This window comes from Biomphalaria glabrata, chromosome 16 (genome assembly GCF_947242115.1).
Source record: "Biomphalaria glabrata chromosome 16, xgBioGlab47.1, whole genome shotgun sequence".
Classification (NCBI taxonomy): Eukaryota; Metazoa; Mollusca; class Gastropoda; family Planorbidae; genus Biomphalaria; species Biomphalaria glabrata.
Window position 1 is genome coordinate 20,947,294 of NC_074726.1, and position 23,170 is coordinate 20,970,463.

General features: G+C 38.1%; 1 protein-coding gene across 9 annotated transcripts in view; it reads right to left on the minus strand.

The window, feature by feature from the left end:
* The window catches only part of LOC106078874 (dipeptidyl peptidase 4-like), a 172,797-nt gene that overhangs the window by 32,370 nt on the left and 117,257 nt on the right, over positions 1-23,170 (minus strand). Inside the window, exon 2 of one of the 9 annotated variants that reach the window (XM_056013704.1) lies at positions 21,598-21,874. The exons of 7 other annotated variants lie outside the window; for them this stretch is intronic. In XM_056013704.1, coding sequence (XP_055869679.1) covers positions 21,598-21,621 — 24 coding nt within the window. In that variant the 5' untranslated portion in view covers positions 21,622-21,874. Of the gene's footprint in view, positions 1-21,597; positions 21,915-23,170 lie in introns of those variants that run through there. One more of the 9 variants, XM_056013705.1, reaches the window with a different exon arrangement.

The following is a 23,170-nucleotide window of genomic DNA, read 5'->3' on the forward strand; positions in this document are numbered from 1 at the left end:
AGTTGATATAAACGTCGTAAAAAAAACGCAAGAAAATGAAAAGATGGAAATTCTGAGAGAGTATTGAAATAATAATAATATTAAGGCATGTCTACGGGACCGAAGATTAATGAGGAGTGTACTAGTTCCTGGTGCTAACTAAATGCTACAAATTAATTGGTGCTACAAGCAATACAGCTTAGGAATTTGTTTTGGCAGTTTTAGAAATTTGCATAAAAATGTAATATTTGGTTTATTAAAATTCTTCGTTTTATCAATGTTTCCATATTACAAAAACCAGATACAACAAAAGGCTTGTTATATTTGAATTTTAACTTGTAAATGAACATTTTCAGTACAAGTAATTTTTTTTGTGAAAATGTTCGTAAGTAAAAAAAAATATAATTTATGATTTAAGATTATGTAATGTATAACTTAGGTTATTTTAGGCTGGAATTCGGTAAAATTATGAAGGATAAAAACTTATTTGAATGTGAATTCCGGGAAAACATTTGGTATACTGGTGATGTGAAAACATTTGGTATACTGGGGATGTGAAAACATTTGGTATACTGGGAATGTGAAAACATTTGGCATACTTGGGGATTTGAAAACATTTGGTATACTGGGGATGTTAAAACATTTGGTATACTGGGGATGTGAAAACATTTGGTATACTGGTGATGTGAAAACATTTGGTAAACTGGGGATGTGAAAACCTTTGGTATACTGGGGATGTGAAAACCTTTGGTATACTGGTGATGTGAAAACATTTGGTATACTGATGATGTGAAAACCTGTGAAAAAAGAAGTTAGCTAAAGATGAATCTGTAACCACTGAGGTGTATACGCCTACGGTATCAGGGTCTTGCAAACCTAGAACAGCACTGCTCAGCCACCAGACAAACGACAAAAACGCGCTCAGTGGAGACATAAATTAACTAAAGAACAAACTCATTAATATCCCATCAACTGACGAGTGAAGGCGACGTTAATTAGCACACATATGAGGTAAAGTCGTTAAGATCACGCCAGGTTTACAGGCCGCTAGGGGAAAGTCCAAGAAAGACGAGTAGTGTCCCTTAGATAGGAAGTTACAAAGTGAGCTGTTACTCTTTGAAATTTATTTGATATTTTGTTGCCATTTGGCTGAATGAAGTGACGTAACAAGGTATGCTTGCCAGATTTTTCAAACAACTACGGTGAAATAAAAATGAACCCACGTTGTAACAAAATCCTAAGCCAGGTTAGTTTTCTTGTATGGACACTTATGAGAGACAAACCAAACTGGTCAAGCTCTCATCCACTACTGGAGATTTTCACGATTACTATACAAATGTCAAGGACGTTAAATTTAATTTTACTTTTGCCAACTCAAAAAAAAAAATAAAAAAAATTTAGCTATAATTTATCAATACCTTAATGCGTGGAAGTCGGTTATTATCGCTGTTGCCCATTGGTTTTTAAATAAGTTTCAAAGCGAAAGTCTAATGTTTCCATGATATTGAAATTATTTTGTGCTGTAAACTAATTTAACTGAACATTTGAATCTGCCGTGCTAAAAAGTGGATAAAAATTATCCTACACCTTTAATTAAATAAAAACTTATCGACACTTTATTTTGTACACAGGATAAACCCCCCCCCCCCAAAAAAAAAAAAAAAAAAAAAAAACCTAGCTATTTATAGTTTTTACGCCATGCATGAAAATCTAAAAAATAATTCTTATTAAAACTTAACACGCTACCTGAACACGATCAACGCATATATTTGTTCGCCTACGGACTAGGCAAGGTAGAAAAAAAAATATATCTTCAGGAAGATTAAAACTGGAACTATTAGAATATCATCTTAGAATGTTGTCTTAGAATATCATCTTAGAATGTTGTCTTAGAATGTTGATCCATCTTTCAAAGCCTCCTACTTCAAGAGGCCCGAACAAGGTACACGTTCAATAATACACTTTTAAAAGACAAACTTTCTTGGAAATTTTCATAATATGGAGGCAATCCATAAATAACACGCTTTTTGGTGTATTTGGTGTAAAGAATAAAGAAATAGACCTTTGAGATCTAAAAGAAATCTACAGCCGAGGACAGACGTAGACGGCGGAAAGAGAACCTAAACAGACCACAGTCAGACAACAGTTATGTCTGTGCTGGCTGTGGCAAAATATGTAGGTCACAGCTAGGACTGCGTATCCACGTGAAATACTGCATTCCTCCGTAATCTTCCGACTCAGAGACAAGCTTTACTGTTAGCAGTACTTTTGTTTTTAGCAATTAAAGATCAATAAAAAAAATCAACATTTTAACAACGAACATAGTATTGTGAATAATCATTAGAACACAGTACCATGTATAGTCATTAATATGAAAATCTTCAGTAGAGATCAGAAAACAAAGGAGCAGTTCATTTGAACTATAGAATTCTCTAAAGCTTACCAATGTCACTATTCTCTACTTTTACTCATGTTTTTACTTCTAATCAATTCAAAACAAATATGTAACATGTTATAAAACCATTTTGGTTAAAAATAGCGTAACTCCAAATCTTATTCTCTAATGAGATTTCAACTCATCATCCATAACCCAAGCAGTTTATCACTCGGCCACCATGCTGAAAAGAAGGAGGGGTGGTCAATAAAAAAAGAAAGGTCAAATTAATGGCAAGTTAGCTCACTATGAGGGTGAACTTTTAGTTTGAAAATAATGGATTCGTTAATTTGTTTACATTTTGAAAAGCTATATAAGGACAGGAAGTAAAAAGTTTCAGTTTCAGACCTTGCGATCTATAGGGCAGACGATGTAAAGGATTTTTTTTTTTTTTGTGGCCCACGGCGAACGAGGATGTCTTGTGGCCCACGGTGAACGAGGATGTCTTGTGGCCAGTACAACGACCAGCCGCCTTTATTTTCCCCCAACATATGTCAGGTACCCATTAAAGGTGCACAAATATCCCAAAGTTGAAAATCCCAGTCGTTACCAGTATTTGAACCTGGGACCTCGGTTTGGAAGCCAAGCGCTTTACCGCTTTACCGCCATATAAAGACAAAATTACGATAACCATTTCTTTAAAGTTTCTACGTATACACGAGGGAGTCGTCCTGAATTGATTGCTATGAGCATTGTGGTGGAGAAAAGTTTGTGGAGTCTCAATAATCTTGGCACTAAACTACAAGTTTTTTGTTTTTTTTGGCTTTAAAAACCAATGCTTCTTAAAGTATCACATAGACATTCCAGAAAATGTCACCACAGGAAAAAAATGTTTGTAAAAAAAAACAACAACAACTAAAGTTGAGGATTGAGGCTCTGTAAAGGCCTAACGGCTAAGCTGGTTAGGTGTTATGACAAATTGAAAGACAAGACAGGTCTTACAGAAGGCGAGACAGTTTATGTACAGCATGACACAAGTTAAGTTCAGCTTGACAGAGGTCACATATTGTGTGTGACAAAAGTTATGTGAAGGGATACAAGGGTAACGCGAAGGTCAAAAGGAATGTCTTCTTAATAGCCAAAATATGTTTATGTCACATGCACACACATTGTATCTAAGGGCATTGAAATGTTATGTAGAGGGCCAAAACATTGTTATGTTAAGTACAAAGAAATGTTATCTTAATGGCATTAATGCAGTTTTGATGCGGAGACCATGGCAGTCTGTGAGGCCTTAAAAGTCATTGACTCTCAACTCGGCGAGGGACATTTGAGGGCAACACAGATTGTTGCGGTCACTGACTCAAAATCTGTACTACACTGTCAACACTGTCATCATGGCTTCACATAACATTAAAAAACGCTATGGCACCCCTGTAATAATGCAGTGGGTACCAAGCAGGGGCGGACTGGGTATCAAAATCGGCCCGGGCATTACCATATAAACCGGCCCACAAATGGCATGTCATATATTTTCGGTTGGGGGGGGGGGATTTTTATCCCACTCCGCAATTTATATACACATATATATGTGTGTGTGTGTAATTAACCTTCATTCGGATCTTTCATTCTTTCAAACTTTTTTTTCTAGCCTAGAATACTCTCTTCCTATAATTAGTGGAAAGACAGTACACACCGCCAAAGGGCAGCTAGGAAGTCCGGGGGAGCGCTGTGAGCTCCTCCTAGTGGGGTCCGGGGCGAAGCCCCGGAACAAAGAATTATTTCCGTTATTTTAAGCTTTAAAAATGCATATTCTGAGGTATCTACAGTGCAATTAGCCTGCTACTCTTGCGCTAAAAAAATTCAAAAACCAAATCTGCTATTCAATGGAGTCCAGCGACTGGTAGAAAATGGTAAAATGCTTTAGTTTTTGTACTGGAGGGGGAAGGGAAACCACAAAACCCCTTTTGGCTACGTTCATGAAATTTGGTGACTGTAGTTTGCTTAAGTTGGCTGCACTGGGCAGTAAGTAAAATTTCCTTTTCAGACAATGAGGTCTGAGGCAAGTGATGGTTTGAAGACCCTCCCCTCCCGGCTACGCCCATCTGTTATATTATAGGTGTAAGCCTAATTCTCTACAAAATATATAAAGTTTGATAATGCATCGAAAACTGGATGTATGCATTCGTAGGATTACATAATGTATTCTATTTATAAAAACTATAAACAATACAATAGCAGCCTAATGAGTTTGAAGCTTTTTGGTATTACTTACAGATTACAGACGTTTCTTCAAAAAATAAAATTGTTACGTCTTACTTATTTCATTTGTCAATCTAGTCATGTATGTTGATCTGTGACTTAAAATATACTAAATCATTGGTTTTCCTGGCTGACTCAGGCAACCCATTCCATTAAAAGACAAGAGAAAGTAGAATGGTTAGAGAGGCACTTACTTAATGTGAAAAGCTCTTGCTTCCTCCTAGTACATTCTCAAAAAACGCCATTTGTATAGGAATATACCATGACCCATTATTGAAAATATAAAACTCCTTTCATTAAATATCGGATGTGACAGCGCTATATAAATTATTGTAATTATTGTAATAATTTTCATCATTAATGACTTCATACTAAGTTGCTCGACCGACTAACCCACTCTTTAGTGGACGAGGTCTTATCTGAAAGCCAATGTGGTTTCAGAGCCGGTAGAGGTACATCTGACATGATATTTGTTCTGCGACAATTACAAGAAAAATGCAAAGAGCAGAACTTAAACCTATACGCTGCCTTTGTGGACCTCACCAAGGCTTTCGACACATGGTTTGTGGAGGATTTTAGCTAGGCTGGGATGCCCACCTACGTTCCTTTCCATTCTCAAGCAGCTTCACGTGGGTCAAAGAGGCCAGATCAGACACAATGGTGCCCTTTCTTATCACTTCCCAATAGAAAATGGTGTGAAGCAGGGCTGTGTACTTGTTCCTACTCTATTCGCTATCTTCTTTGGCGTAATGCTGGGTCAAATGAGGCAGCGATTGCACGAAGGCATCTATATCCGGTTTCGTTCTGACGGCAATATGTTCAATCTTCGACGTCTACTATCCCATACAAAAACAAAGGAGATGGTCATAACGGAGCTACTCTATGCCGATGATTGCGCCCTGCTAGCTCACAATTAACAAGACCTCCAGAACGCGATAAACGAATTTGCATACGCTGCCGCCTCTTTATGTCTATGTATAAACCTCGGGAAAACAGAAGTCATGTTCCAGAAGTCACCCAATAAAACATACTCAGCCCCAAGGCTCACCGTAAACGGACAGCCCCTTAATGTGGTAGACCACTTCACATATCTATGTAGTATAGTGTCAAATGACGCCTCACTTTCAAGGGAAGTTGATAACCGTCTGGCCAGGGCTAGTAGCGCTTTTGTTCAGGCGAGAGTTTGGCAGAACAGATCGCTCCGCATGCCTACAAAAACCAGATGGTGGTTCTCTCAACCCTTCTGTATGGCTCTGAGACATGGACACTATACAGGAAACATCTAAGACTTCTTGAGCGCTTCTACCAAAGATGCTAGCGCTCTATCATGGACATACGGTGGCAAGACCGCACTACAAACAGCGATGTCCTCTGCGAACGCCGGTATGGACAGTATAGAGGGACTTCTTTTGGTCCGACAGTTACGCTGGGTAGGCCGCGTATCCCGTATGGGAGACGAACGTATGCCAAAGGCAGTCTTTTTTGGTGAGCTAAAAGGTGGTCGATGTAACAGAGGCGTCCCACTGAAACGATTCAAAGACCAGCTTAGGCGTCAACTTTCCTTGGCTGGCGTAGAAGAGAGCACCTGGTTGAATGCGGCCTCAGAACGAGACAGCTGGAGGTCACTCACGAAGGCCGCGGGATACACATTTGAGAGCAGAAGAAAATCTGCTGCCGAGGACAAACGTAGAAGGGGAATGTAAAATCTAAATCGACCACCTGCGGACAATGGTTATGTTTGCCCTGGATGTGTCAAAATATGTTGGTCTGAGCTGGGGCTGCGCAGTTAAGGGAAATACTGCATTCCTCACTAATCTTCGGACTCGAAGACTAGCCTTATTATTTTTACTAAGCATAAATTTGCCATTATAATTGTATAAAAATTGATTTAGATATAGATTTATTTTTTTTATTAAATATTTTAATTAAGTGTAGTATTTTTAGATCTATGTTATTAAAAATAAACAAAAAGAAACTTACTTTTTCTTATCAAATCGCAGAAAGAATAGCTTTTTTATACCCCTATTGAGATGTGAATAAGTAGGGTGGTTTGCAATTTCGCGGCTGTGTGTATGTGTTAAAGTTAATTTCTAATTTTCGCGTTTTTTTTTGTTTTTTTTTTTGCTGCTTTATAGCACTGTTTTCTAACTTAACCTCTCTCATCCCTCTTTTTGGTTAAATTTCATTGGAACCATTAAAAGACGGAGGAGAGAAGGAGCAAAACAAAATGGGAGTGCCATCAAAGGTCCATGCCGACCAGCAAAATGATTAGGCCCAACGCAACCTCGAAGACATCAAAGCAGTCCATGCCGCTCGTGCATTGCGGAAAGTACGGTCTAACGTTTTGCAAATGATAACACATATAGTGTATAGTGTATTTTTTTTTTTGATGATATTCTTGATGAATTTCAAACAAAATTAATTGTAATAAGAATTTAAAAAAAAAACAAGAAAACGTGTTCGGGCCTTGTGTCTTGCTGCTGTCAATTTTTTTTAAGTTGTCTGCGTTAATTTTTTTTTTCTTTGGTCGCGACCAGACCGGCCCAATTGGTACGGGCCCACTGGGCATTTGCCCGTTTGCCCATATAGCCAGTCCGCCCCTGGTACCGAGTCACATAGGTGTGACTGGCAACACAATCGCAGACTCTTTGGCCCACCAGGGAGGGCAAATTCCACCCACTGAACAGGCTGTAAGCTTTCATCAAGCCCTGGCTATAATACAAAAAACAGAAATGGAAAAGTGATTTGAGTGCTGGGACAAGTCCCAAAAAGCCCGTGGAGTCTGGGAGCGCACGAGGCGCCCTGACCGCACTTCCACGTGGTGGAGGCTGTTCAGGCCTGAGCAAGCTATTATAGCACAGTGCAGGACAGGCCACTGCCCTGTTGGCTCATATTTCTCGCGGCTATAGCCAAATTTTGAGGAAACCGTGCCTCATATTCTGTTTGACTGCCCCAGACTTGCTGATTCTTTCGGAAGACGTTTATTGTGCCCTAGAATAGGTTCTTCCATGAGTTAGTGGAAAAATAGTAGATTCCCCACTATTATTAGCAATGGGGTCTGGGGGAGCGCTAGGAGCTCCCCCATCGCGGGGCGAAGCCCCGCCGCCAAGCATTATTTCTGATATTGAAAGCCAACAAAATACATATTCTGAGGTATCTACAGTGCATTTTCCTGCTATTAAAAAGTTCTATTTCAAAAACCTAATTTGCTATTCTTACTGACTTAGATCCTCCTGCGCCGTTCAGCGCATTTGCCTTCAAGCTGTTTCCATAAAATTGTAGACTCCCCGACATTACTAGATTACTGGAGAGCGCTAGGAGCTCCCCCAGCGCGGGGCGGAGCCCCGCCGCCAAGCACTATTTCTGGCATTGAAAGCCAACAAAATGCATATTCTGAGGTATCTACACTGCATTTTCCTGCTATTAAAAATTAAATTTTTATTTCAAAAACTTAATTTGCTATTCTTACTGACTTAGACCCTCCCGCGCCGTTCGGCGCATTTGCCGTCAAGCTGTTTCCATAAAAATCTGTCACTGGTAATGTCTGAAGCCTCTTCCCACCTGCCATGAGGACCTCAATGAATGAGTGGCGCCAAGTTGTACTAGGATATCATTGCAACTCTTCTTATGCGTAATTCATTTGGTCGGAGAACATGTCCCGCAAACCTCATGCGTCGCTCTCTCACAATCTTACTAAGGGGTCGACTCCCAGTTCGGCATAGGATTTCCTTGATTTAGACCCGATCTCTATGACTGACTCCTAAAATCTGTCTTAGCCATCTTCGTTGAGCCACATTTAGTGTTTTTCAATTTCGGCAGATGTCTATTCACTGCAGTTTATTAATGGAGCCCTGCCACTGGTAAAAATGTGTAACCTCTCTTGAATACGATCTTGGAATTAAGTGACAGTAGTTTGCTTTAGATTTTATATCGAAAAGAGAAGTTTTATCGTCAAAATAATCTGTTGGGGGTTTTCCACCTCAAAATGCTCTGTAGGGGGATCTTAAACTCAAAACCATCTGGAGGGGTTTTAAACTTTAAAAAAAAGCCATCTGCAGAAGAGGGGTTTAAACTCAAAACCCCCGATTGGATTGGCTACTCTCAAATAATTTTAGTGAGTAATTTGCTTTTTTTTTATATTGAAAAGGTATTTTTAGCATCAAACCACTCTGAATGGGGGTTTAAACTCAAAACCCCTTTTGGCAACGTTCATAGCATTTTGAGTGCGTAATTTGCTTTTTTTCTTACACTGAAGATGTATTTGCTAGCCTCAAACCCTCCTGGCGGGGGGTTTAAACTCAAAACCCCTTTGGCTACCTGGCGGGGGGGTTAAACTCAAAACCCCTTAGGCTACGCTCATAGATTTTAGAGTGAGTAATTTGCTTTTATTTATATTAAAGAGGTACTTTTTAGCTTCAAACTCCACTGGAGGGGAGTTTAAACTCAAAACCTCTTTGACTACACTCATAACATTCTGAGTGTATAATTTGCTTTGTTTTTATTATTTAAGAGGTATTTTTTACCTTCAAACCCCGCTGAAGTGGGATTTAAACTCAAAACTGAGTCAAAACCCATTTAGCTACGCTCATAACATTTTGAGTGCGTAATTAGCTTTTTTTTATGTTGAAGAGGGGGTTTATCGTAAATTTTATAGGGGGTTTTAAAATCAAAATCTTCCTTAACTGTGCTCTTGGAATTAGGGGATTTTCGTTTGCATTTTTTTTTTGTTTTGTTTTATAGAAGAGGGGGAGTTAACTGCAAAAAAAAAAACAGATAGGGGTTTTAAAACTCAAACCCCTCTGGTAGGGGTTTTAAACTCGAACCCCCCTGGTAGGGGGTTTTAAATTCAAAATCCCCTGGTAGGGGGTTTTAAATTAAAACCCCCCTGGTATGGGGTTTTAAACTCAAAACCCCTTTGGTTGTGCTGGGGCAAGTGATGGTTTAGTATTAAAATCTCACCTGAAATAAACAAAATCAAAGCAAAAAATCAGTCACTAAATTCCGATACCCCCCCCCCCTTCGGGTGGGAATTTCATTTCGGGGGGGGGGGGGGGTTTGAACCCCAACCCCCCCCCCTGGCTACGCCCATGAATGTTGAGGGCAAAGAAATGTAATGTTGAGTGCAAAGAAATGTAATGTTGAGGGCAATATATGATATGTTGAGGTTTGTTGCGTCCAAAGGTATTATAAGTAGCAAATCGCAGCGAAGTTAATGCCATTGGTGGTCAAAGGTTATGTAATACATTATGTAGGAGACATGGTATGTTCAGGACATAAAAGGTTAAGATAAGCAAAGGTTAAAGGTTATGTTGACGAAAAACAAAAGTCATGCGTAGGGCAAAAAAGAGATATGTCAAGGGTAAACAAAGATCAAGTGTAGGACAAAGAAGAGATATGCTAATGGCCAACAAGGATCATGTGTCGGACAAAGAAAATATTTTGTTGCACGTGAGATACCTTATAAACTACCAAACAAGAAGTCATACCGTTACTCTAAGAACTATTATATCTATGGGCAAGTTAAGTTACATTAAGGCTGCGTCTTTATTTCGATACTGAGAAAAAATATTATTTTGTTGTATTTTTAAAATGATATTTAGAATTCCGCTTTGGAAAAACATTACGCAAAATCAGGAAAAGCTCATACATACTCCATGCATTTAGTGACTTGATTGACAAACCAGGCAAGTGCTCTTTATCTCCTAGTCATTATTTAACGCCACGTTAGATAGAAAGGGCCAGTAAAGTAATGTTACTTGTTTTGATGTCAACTATTTTACAGAAAACAGTATGGGCTTATGTTATCCAGACTCCTAGATCAAAGCTGCAACACATTAGGATTTGGTCTTGCAATGCACACACTAAAAGCCTAACCCATTTCTAGGCTAACAAGTTCCCCCTCCCCGGTCTCACCCCCATATTCCCTGTAATATAAGCTGAACATAGGAGCTATTGTTATGGTTAAATTATGTCTCAATGTTAAAATAACAACAAACGTGTGTTTGTGTGTGTGTCAATTTTCGTGAGTGTGTGTCCTACAAACGTGGTGTCGGGATGCGATGGGTTGATTGGATCGATCTGTTTGAAATGAAAACACTCCCAGCAGCAGCGTCACTCAAGGCAAGTTTCTTAGTTCTACAAGAGATACACAACATCACGTAATCTAATCGCCTGAGACCCACTGACCCAGATAATCAACCCTCGAATATTGATTGCTATGTGACGTGGGAATGACGACCCGTGGTCAGCGGGAAAGGTCATCTGAATATGAGATGACTGGACAATGGGGACATGCAGGCTTCTGATAACCGGCAGGGATTTAAAAAAAAAACAACCAACCAGTCAGTGTTTAGTGAAAGCCTCATGATGAATGATACTACTGATAGGGCTATCTTTTGGCTTCGTCAACACAAAAAGCTGAATGAGGTCCAGAAGTCAAAGTTACGTTTTATTATTGTATCGAATCCCAAACACTAGTAGGGTCAAAGTAGATCCGTCTTCGGTTCAATACGTAATTAAGTTTTGTTTTTTTTTAATTTTATTTTACATTGCTTATTTCTATTTCGCTTACATTTTCTATCTTGATATTTTGTTATTTCAGTTTGTATTCCGTTTTATTTCAGTTTTATTATTGTTTAGTTTCAGTTTGTATTCCATTTTATTTCAGTTTTATTATTGTTTAGTTTCAGTTTGGATTCCATTTTATTTCAGTTTTATTATCTTTTAGTTTCAGTTTGTATTCCGTTTTATTTCAGTTTTATTATTGTTTAGTTTCAGTTTGTATTCCGTTTTACTCTTCTTATGTCTAATCCAGTTTTATTATTGCTTCGGTTTTTCTTCTTTTTAAATCTATGTTGCAATCTCTGCATTAACCAACAAAAAACAAACAAGGTTACAAAGACAGTTTGTGTGGAAACACAAACTCAAAATCGGCCCCCAAAACCCATGCAGGTAAAAAGGCAGGTATCAATATTTTCAGAAAGAACACTTGAATTAAATTTTATCAAAGACCAATGACAGATAAGAATGGATAAAGAAGGTTGACTTATCTTGTGTGGTGCCCCAACGGTCCAGCAGACCAAAGGATAGGTGAAAGTGAATGTGAAGTTAGATGTGAACCTGGCTTGACTGATGTCTTATAATGAGTATCTAATTGATCTAATTGTTTTGTAAAGGGTCAATCTCTTATTCAAATCCTCAAAAAAAAAAAGAAAAAAAAAGATATTTTTTTAAAAAAAAAGGAAACCTCAGAATTTGCGCTATTCAATTTTAGCTTTATCATCATAGGAATCCTTGGGCCTTGGCCTCTTTTCTTTGCCTCTTTTTTAGGGCTTTATGTGCCTCTTTTATGGGCCCTCTTGCCTCTTTAGTGTTTTTTTTTTTTTATAGGTTTTTATTTGTAAGTTCTCATAATTCACAAGTATTAAATCATAAACAATTGAAAAGTGATTAACCTAAGAATATAATAATAGTAATAGAAATATTATTTAATATCAAAGACATACTACCTAACCATTGAAACCACTAGAGACAGAAAAATGATACAAGTATCCTCTACCCCAGAACAATCTACACAATATCAAATATCCCTGACCCCCAACACCCCATTTCTGGACTACTACCTGAGTATTGTACAAGTATATGAAAATCAAACTAGATAATTCTCTACCCTAAAATCCATTATTTTCCTAAATGTCAATTCTAGGTGATTAGGATCAAACACCTTATTATTATGTAGAGCTTTAAGCCAGCTAGCCCAAACAAGATTCCTGTATTCGGAAACAACAATCAAGTTAAAGTTATGTAACATTTTATTTTTTAGTTTTGGCAGCTTGTTTAAAACAATAGACAAGTTAACATTTACATAGTTGCCACAGTTTGCTTCTAATAAGTCCCTTACAGTACTTTTAACTTTAAGGAATAATGGACATTCCGAATACATATGTTTCTCATTATCAGCATTTTTAAGATGGCATAATTTACATTCACGGTCATTTGCCCGTTTTGTAACCATAGGGGTCATCCCAAAGATAAGTCTATAACTTATCTCTCTAGCTTTTGGTGGGATATGTTTGCTGTGTAGGTTTATGAATGTGTCCTTGAATTCTGTCACCCCCCAAGAACTCTCCCCCACTTAATCCTATTCACTAGGCTTTCATGTAACAGCTTTTTAAGTGTTGTGTATGATTCTTTAGTTTTGTTGTGTATTAAATGTTCATTACCAGGTAAAATTCTTGAAATAGATCTGTAAAATGGATGAGTAACTGTACCAAAATAGTAAGGAGTATCATTGTGTATTGGAAGAAGGCTACTTAATCTTAAACCATAATAGTAAATTGTCAAGGGAAAGTTTGTTGGGTTCCTAACTACTTGACCTACAAATTTTAGCCTTAGTGAATGTATTTTTTTTTAACATCTTGCAAATTTATCCCCCCATCCTGTTTGTCTTGAATGAGTGTAGTGTGCTTAGTGCTCCTAATAGTGTTTTTAAATATAAAGCTTCTAATTAACTGGTTCAGCTTGTTTAAGAAGTTAGGAGGTGGCTCTGTAATGTTAGCTAAATAGACAATCATTGGAATGACCAAACTATTTATCAATACAGCTCTACCAAATATTGTAGAACCTGTGTGCTGATACAGTTTAATCAAGTGTGAGGCTTTGACAAAAATATTCTCCCACTGTTCTTTACAATAGAACAAAGAATTACCACAAATCTTGATTTTATCTACAATTTTGAAAGCGCAATTCTCTTTGAATTTCCATTTCCCTAGTCCCATTACGGAGGATTTATTTATATTTATCTTTGAACCACTAGCTTTTCCGAAAAGTGTAAATTTCTTTAGTATATTCTCGATATCTTGCTCTGAAGGTGGAAAAAAGGATGTATCATCCGCATTGGCTTTGACTTTGATAGTTGAGAAGGAACGACCCGGTATATTTATCCCAATAATAGAGGGGTCAGATCTTACAGATTCCAAGAAGGGTTCCAAGCAAATGATATACAAGAAGGGGGATAAAGGACAGCCCTGTCTGACAGACCTTTGTATGAGGATACTCCTACTGAGAGAATGATTAATTATCAATCTACTTGTTGCATTGGTATAAACAAGCTTTATATATCTGATTAACAGGGAACTTATTTTAAATTTCTCAAGCACATTGAACAAGAAGCTATGGCTTACTCGGTCAAAGGCTTTTTCTTGATCTACAGATAAAAGAGACACATTGAGGTTTTTATCCTTACTGTACATGATAAAATCCCGTAAAAAATGCGTCATGCCGTCTTTGTTTCTGTCCGGGATACAACAGTACTGGTCATGTCCGATAAGTTGGTTTATGAGTGGTTTCATTCTTAGAAAAATCATTTTTGTGAGAAGTTTATAGTCTGTGTTGAGAAGTGAAATGGGCTTATAGTGTGATGTATGCTTCGTTAAAATTTGGAGGAAATTGTCCCAGTTTAATGGCGTCGCTATATAGTCGCAGTAAGAGAGGACCCAGCAAGGGGAAGAAAGTTTTGTAGAGTTCAAAGGTTAATCCATACGGACCGGGTGATTTATTGTTCTTAGTCGAGTCCAGGGCAGTCCTGAGTTCGTCTAGCGTAAATGCACTCCCTAAAAGATCTTCATCTATCTTGTCCAGCTGCTTGCAAAATTTTAGAAAATTATCTTGAGCATCAGTATATACTGGCTCTTCACTGTATATAGTAGTGAAGTGTTTTGTAAATATATTCTTAATATCTTCATAATTATCTACTTTATTCCCCTAACTATCTATGATGTTGTTTATTATTTTACTTTATTGTACATTCTGTTCAAACGATAGGAATAGTTTACTAGGACCTTCATTACTTAAGTAATTTTTACACCTAATCTCAGCACCCCTACAAGTATACTTGTTTAATTCTTCTAGTTTTAAAGGAGTGTCTATTTTAACGATTTCATCATCCGTATGTCACAATGTGTATTTGAGTTGTTCATATTCTTGCCTCCTACGTCCCTGAGCTAATGTAGATATTAACTGGCTTTGCTGCTTGATAGAACTTTTTAGGAGAGGCCATGTCTGTGTTAAATCGAAAAGTGGATCATGTATATCTTGTAAGTAAGAATTTAGATTAGTAGAAACTAACTCCACGAAAAGGGGAATTTCCAACAGAGAATTGTTAAATTTCCAGTGGGAGGACTTTCTTTTAATTTCTTTGTTTTTTATGTCCAAAGTAACTAACACCGCTTTGTGGTCTGTGTATTCTAATGTTTCTTCCAAATGCGACACCCGACTTATATAGAAATGATTAGGAATATACACTCTATCTAAGCGTGAGATAGAGACGGGGTATGACCTACGCACCATGGTGGTGACACGACCCATAGGTTCTAGTGTCCTGTAAGCATCAACTAAATTAAAATTCCTCTCTATCTCCTCTAAGAAATTAAGATTCGGAAAAGTTTTATGAGAGAGAGGGGCCACTGCCAAAGTAGTCTGTTTATCTAATGCAGAAATTATGTAGTTAAAATCCCCCCCCCCTATGATTAGGGTAACCTCTCTATTATTATTGTTTAATATATCGCTCAAATTTTCATAAAAATCCTGTTTTTCCGCGCTCTTTGCTGGTGCGTAGATGTTTGCAAGTGTAAATGTTTGATTTCCTGATTCTACTCTAATGATCACTATTCTTCCTCTGGTGTCATTAAATGCATGCACTACTTTAAACCTATCTGAGACTAGAAAAATAGCTACACCTCTACACTCGTTTCCTAAGCTAAACCAGCTCTTTCAGCCCTATGTATGATGTGTATTTGCGTGATTTATATTGTGTGTCTATATTTGTTTCTTGAATGAAAATGAAGTCTGGCCTGTATTTTCTTGATAGGTGAACAATGTATTTATGCTTATTCCTAAGACTACGTATATTTAATGATAAAATTGTAATGTCTGTCATGACTGGGTGTAAAAGTAAATTTAACCAGTTTTAGTGGTTGGCTATGGGTTTTCCCCCCTCATCTATAACCAATGTGGGTGGAGTCTCAGGAATGTCCAATGCACTAAGATCAAGACTCGTGTTAGGAGGGCTTACAACTTCTCTTATAATTCGCGGGCTCGCGAAAAGATCCTCACACGAGGAGACAGATAAGCATCTCTTCCTTTTCAATTTTGTCGGAGACCCAGGAGCGGTCCTCACATGCTCTCTAGAGCGGAACCGTTTTTTTTAGTTTGAAATCTTCGCCACTTTGGGGGGTCCCAACCTCCGCATCAACAGCTATCTCTGGTGTACTGGCAACAACCGATGAAGTAGCTGCATCCGCCATCATCGATGTAGCCGCGACATCCGACACTTTAGATATCTTCTTTGGCGAAACTTTGAAGACTCCTTTTTTACCCTTCTCTACCATCGTGAAGCCGTCCTTCAGCAACCATTTTTCGACTTCCTTCTCCTTGGGATTACCTTCTTTGACCGCCTGTGCATAGCTCATAAGGCCGGCTTTCTCCTTGGGAGGCACAGTTCGAGCCGGGCCGGCCTTTCGGGTGGGGCACTGATTTGACCAATGCTGGTCCAGTCCACAATGTAAACATTGTTGCCTACGACCTTGTATGGTGACTAGAACTTTATAAATTTTGGGGTCCCCTTAATACCGTAGCTGGATGTAGTGTGGGATAGGTGCATCTTTTTTTGCTTTGATGAAGGAAACCCACTTGTCAGAAGCACCTATTTTCGTCACCTCCACCTTGGATCCTTGCTCTGCAAATGTTTCCATGATTTCAACAATTCTGTTTTTCGCAATTGAAGGCGATACCCAATGTAGGGTAATTTTCAGCCTTTCTTCCTCTATTGGGAAGATCTCAACCTTGAAGGAAGTCTCACTACCGAAAGACTTACCAACAAGTCTGTCTCTTACATTCACAGATGTTGGTACCAAAAACCATGTACATGGGTTTTCGAACCTATATAATGCTGTTACTTTAGCAGCTGACAACTTGAGAGCCTCTAAAAGGCTCCCAATAGAGGATTTCATGGCGTTATTGCCAGATAGTTTCAACAGGTGAGTACCCTTCGAGTGGACAAGACCTCCCTCTAAGTCCTTCTTTTCAATCAAAAACGTCGGGTCATGAGGATTTCACAGCTGAGAAAGTCTCAGCTGCTATATCAAAAACCCACAACTGGACTGCTCCTGGGCCGGACAATATACACAACTTTTGGCTGAAAAAACATACAGCGGTACCCTAAGGCTGACTGTTTTCTTTTTATTGAATAATTCCAATGAAAGGCCTTTAAGTTGACGATGCCCACAATTTTTCTGAGCATTAATTTATTAAAACTCTTACAAGTGTTGTCTCTAGATCTAAGTCTAGTTCTCAAGCCAAATTTACATTTATATATTTTTTTTACTTTGAAAAATTATAACGTTGAAACTAGAGTTTTTCACATGTGGATAACGAGCTAGTAAATACTTTTCTCAGCGATATAAATCAACTGTTAAATTTCTAAGCAAATCCGTAAAGCATTTTTTTTTTAGATCAGCGTCCAGGTTCCAAGCTCCATGAATTTATGACTTGAATAGAGGTATTTTAAAAATGTTTAAAAAAATTCTGTAAACGTTTTTGATCCGTCGAAATTCGGATATATTTTATCTCTTTAGCGGAAGCCACTTTCTTGTGAAGTCCCCGCAGCCCCGCCTGCCTCCTTTAAATCCGGCCCTGCATCCACCGTCTCATCGAGCAGTCAGAGAATCTCCAAAATGTTCTGTCTGACGCATCAGTTTAGCCATTTTAGCTCACGGTTCTTCTTTTCATTTTGATTTCTTAAGCCATCCATCAGTTCCACAAGGATCAATTTCTATTGTGGTTCTTCTTAATCAATACATTATTAACTATTCCCTAAGCAGTATAAAAAATGGGAGCATCCAAATTAAAGACAAATTAGAAATTGACTGCATGTGTCTAAGGACACTACTATATACGATTCGATACATTACGTTACTGCTAAATCTACTGAATCTGCTAAATTAGCAATATTGTAAGTCTAAAGCTTTCTAGACACCAAAACGTATGTCAGACGGTTTAATCTCATTCACTTCACCGAGCTAATCAAATATCCCGAGGTGAATTGTGGGAACCGAAGACGCAGACGATCTGATCTCGTTTCCGTTTCTTTCATTTGGTCTAAGCTGAGCGTTGAAAACCTGGTCAACAAAGTAGCGCTATGACTTTCTAGCGAATAGTTTGTGTGTTAGTGAGTGCAAGAAAGCTATGTAGTTTGAATGCCAAGGTAACCTGCGCCCACTTAAAAAATAAATGAATCCTTTTAGCTTTTTAGGCTTAGAAACTGTCGAAAGAAATAGGTGCATAACACATGAAATTAATCTTTTTCTTTCTCTTTTTTATTGATCCCAAACTAAAAGCACTGTAATACATCTCCTGTATCATACTTGAACTATGTTTAACGTCTACTTTCGGTTTTCTAAACGTAATTTAAGCGTGATACTTTTATGCACGTACACAAAACAACAACACTTGTAAAGCGAGGCTGGTGTGTGGCAATGTATTTTTACAAAGCTTATATCCACTCACTCAAAGTAGTCTGTCTGGTACAAAGTTTGTACACGTTATTTCTCCCAGACCCAATCTCGGCTCAAGCTGAACTTTTGCACAATTATTTTGTTTACCTGACAACACAAGAATCATTTTTTTTAAATTAAACAATTAGTTAATTAACAATTGGTAATTATTATTTTTGTTTGGTATCGAAGAAGACAAGTGATAGGATCATAGCGTATTGAGAAAGCTATAAGCATGAAATAGCACTAAACAAAAACAATAGGTTAAAGTATTTCTAATCACACTTATGTATTATTGGTGGTCTAGATCTATTACAAATTTAATAACATGACTGATGATCCAAACTAATTGATACAACTACACTTAGTATAATCTTAGTTTAAAAAACAAACAAACTATTTTTAATAATTTTCTTGTCTGAGTTTTACAATCATGAGTTATTTTAGTATATAGTTTTTATCTCATTCGAAACAAATGCAAATGCTATTTATGAGCCTATTTATGGGCCTATTTATGGGCCTATTTATGAGCCTATTTATGGGCCTATTTATGAGCCTATTTATGGGCCTATTTATGAGAATATTTATGGGCCTATTTATGGGCTTATTAAGGAGCCTATTTATGGGCCTATTTATGAGCCTATTTATGGGCCTATTTATGAGCCTATTTATGGGCCTATTTATGAGCCTATTTATGAGCCTATTTATGGGCCTATTTATGAGCCTATTTATGGGCCTATTTATGAGCCTATTTATGGGCCTATTTATGAGCCTATTTATGAGCCTATTTATGGGCCTATTTATGAGCCTATTTATGAGCCTATTTATGAGCCTATTTATGGGCCTATTTATGAGCCTATTTATGAGTCTATTTATGGGCCTATTTATGAGCCTATTTATGGGCCTGTTTATGAGCCTATTTATGAGCCTATTTATGAGCCAATTTATGGGCCTATTTATGAGCCTATTTATGAGCCTATTTATGGGCCTATTTATGAGCCCATTTATGGGACTATTTTAGGGCCTATTTATGAGCATATTTAAGAATGAAAATGTTTGTTCCCTACTTTGTGTGTGTCAATGTGATATTAGGCCCAGATCTATATGTGTGTCAACACTTTGTATTTATAAATCAATCTGCCTAAAATAAAATAAAACAACAATAACAAAAACAATCCTATTCTATTGCCAACTTTATTTCGTAAAACTACAGACAAGTAGATCCCTTAAGACACCGATACCACTGGGATATAATATTCTGTTAACAAAGTCACCCTAACTGTCTACAAACCCAAGGCGACATGTCCCACGTGGTCTTCCCTAAGCTATCCCAGAGCCTTTAAGTCCGCCAACCTTTAGTCATGGTCTTTGTCCTGTCATACATCCAATGTTTTTTTTGTGTGTGTGTTTATAACGTCAAGTAACAACTTTGTAATGTCATTGTAGACAGCATTATGAAACGTCGACGAAATAATACACTTTAACTTATTGCTAACGAATACAATTAGTAAAGTAATAAAAAAAAAGTTCCTCTTTCAGACCTTGAGATAGGGAAGATGATGTTAAGGTCAACTGTTTCTTTGACCAACGGTTAACGAGCAGGGTGTCACGGGGCCAACACAACGACCAACAACATTTACTTTCCCCCAACTAAAGTCAGGTACCCATTAGAGTGGGGTGGACTCTGTGGTGCCCTAAGATTCCCGAAATTTAAAATCCCAGTCTTCACCGAGGTTCGAACCAAGGACTCCAGGTTCAGAAGTCAAGCGCTTAACCACTCAACCACCGCGTCCCACCCAATAAATTATTAGATCACAATTTCTTATTTCCGTTATAAGTCATAATAAGTCGTTATGATAAGTCATGAGTATGTTAGATGTAGTAGTTAACTTCCAAGGTATTCCTCAAGACATAAAAACATGATATTTGCTGTAATGGTTCACTGGTATTGGTAAATAATGTTAACTAGTGTGTTCCGTGTCCAGCACAACACCTTAAACTTTGTCAACCAAGTCTGGAAATCTAAACCTTTTCCCGAATAAACAAGTACATGGGGGATGAACAAAAGACATAGAGGTGAGGATAGCAAGCTCTTTATTATAGAGACATTCGGGTGGGAATAGCAAGCTCTTTATCATAGAGACATTCGGGTGGGAATGGCAAGCTCTTTATTATAGAGGCATTCGGGTGGGAATGGCAAGCTCTTTATTATAGAGACATTCGGGTGGGAATGGCAAGCTCTTATTTTATAGAGGCATTCGTGTGGGAATGGCAAGCTCTTTATTATAGAGACATTCGGGTGGGAATGGCAAGCTCTTTATCATAGAGACATTCGGGTGGGAATGGCAAGCTCTTTATCATAGAGACATTCGGGTGGGAATAGCAAGCTCTTTATCATAGAGACATTCGGGTGGGAATTAGCAAGCTCTTTATCATAGAGACATTCGGGTGGGAATAGCAAGCTCTTTATCATAGAGACATTCGGGTGGGAATGGCAAGCTCTTTATCATAGAGACATTCGGGTGGGAATAGCAAGCTATTTATCATAGAGACATTCAGGTGGGAATAGCAAGCTCTTTATCATAGAGACATTCGGGTGGGAATGGCAAGCTCTTTATCATAGAGACATTCGGGTGGGAATAGCAAGCTCTTTATCATAGAGACATTCGGGTGGGAATAGCAATCTCTTTATTATAGAGACATTCGGGTGGGAATGGCAAGCTCTTTATCATAGAGACATTCGGGTGGGAATTAGCAAGCTCTTTATCATAGCGACATTCGGGTGGGAATTAGCAAGCTCTTTATCATAGAGACATTCGGGTGGGAATAGCAAGCTCTTTATCATAGAGACATTCGGGTGGGAATGGCAAGCTCTTTATCATAGTGACATTCGGTAAGATATAGTATGATAAGTAAGATGGAAGGACATCACTGACCTACACACTAGATAAGGCTGGACGGTAACTAACGGACATCACTGACCTACATGCTACGTTAAGCCGGATAGTAACAAATGGACATCACTAACCTACATACTACATCAGGCTATATAAAAACTAAACGGACATCACTGACCTACATACTAGATCAGTCTGGATGGTAACTAACGGACATCACTGATCTACACACTACATAAAGCTGGATGGTAATAAATTAACATCACTGACATACATCCTACATCAGGCTGGATAGTAAGTAACAGTCATAAATATTACAGCCATTCTTATGCTTCTAAATTTTAAGCCTCATCTCAAAGTTCACTTTCAATTACTAAACATGTCAAAACTAACTGATTATGTTGTTTTTTTTTAAAGAAAACAAAAATTGGCAAAGAAATTCAATCACATTGGAAAAACACATAACATCGGTTTGATTGTAAATCTAATATAGAATACTGAAGAGCAGTGCACAACTTCCATGCACGGAACTTACCTGGGAGCCGTCCAGTGCAACCATTTGGTACTTCCTTGAGTAAGTCCTTTGCTAATTAACGTGGCTATTAACACGTGTGAAAGATGAAATTGTAATTTGCTATGTCAAGCACAGTTCGTCTCTCTCACAATTTCGACACCATTTTATTTATGTACACTTAGTAAAACAAAATATCCAACGAGAGCCAGAGTGAACTCGAGTGGAACGACGAATAGTGGACAGCTTCATCTAGTAACATGTTTGTATATTAGAGTCCTGTTCAAACCAAACTGTTCAACTACAACAAAATTTAGGACGCGAAGTTTTAATGTTCACATGGGCGGAAATGGAGGCTTATAACAAAACCAGAAGTACAGACGTGGGATTGCAGGGTGGAAAAAAAAGAACAATTAAAAAAAAAACGTAAAAGGCGGGAATTTGGGAAGTGGGATTGCAGGGTGGAGAACAAACAACAACAAAGGTTTGAGCTAAACAGATAGATCTTGCACGCGGCAGACAATGCAAAAGCGCATCCCAGCAGACGAGAGCAAAGAGTTGGTCCCGACATTTTCCAATTCAACTTGTTGACAACTTCTATTAAACACAAAACAAAGCAGCGGGGGCCTTGACGTAATCAGGTGCTAGAAGCAGGAGAGGGGGAGGGGCAGGGGGAGTGCAAGGCGATGATGCAACATGCTTACGTACCTTGCACACAAACACAAACTAACCCGAAACCACAGGTAGGCCAAGGAGCAGACTAGAAACACTGACTTGATAACAACAGCTAGTCTTAATCATTAGCGAACAGAAGGGAAAAAGTAATATAATAAGTATTTATGGAGGAGTCAATCGGGTTGGTGCCCCCCTCCCCTAAAAAAAAAATTCGCAAAAAATTATGTCATTATTTTTTGTTTTAACATAATACATAAGATGATTACCTACATTCTTTGAATTTATTCAAAAACCGTGAATTCAGCGCAGATTCCATTGTACGTTGATTTTTGTGACATTTTTTCCCCTTGGGCATTACAAGCTGATAGATGTATAGTGACCTAGTTTAATTTAGACATTTTGTTAGTTTTGTAAAAGAAATATATTGTGCATTGTTTTTAGCGACGGTAGAAGTAGTGACGTAGTCAGACAGACGGATGACGTTGCAGAATACGGGTACATGAGAGGAGAAGACTATGGCTAGGGCTTGTAGCAAGATGAGACTTATTAAACTGCTAATTGATAGAGAGACAAGACGATCATCTCCATCTGTAAATAAACATCAGTGGAAGTATTCACAAGTTGTATTAAGTTAATAGTTGTGTCCCTTGAATGAGTTCGAACACGCCTTTAGAATAGTGAAACAGTAACAAACAGACAACACACAAAACCCAAGCCAGGGAAGATGGTTAAGTCAACTGAGCCCGAAGAGATTAGAAAGCATCTGTTTCCAAGGAGGTAGTCAACGCCTTTGCTTCCCCCAACAAATACTTGGTGCTCATTGCTTTATAGCTAGGGAAATGTGTACTAGATAATCAAATAGCCAAATTCTCAAAGAAAACTTGTATAACTAAACAGTATCCTGAGTTAGGCTCAAAACGTG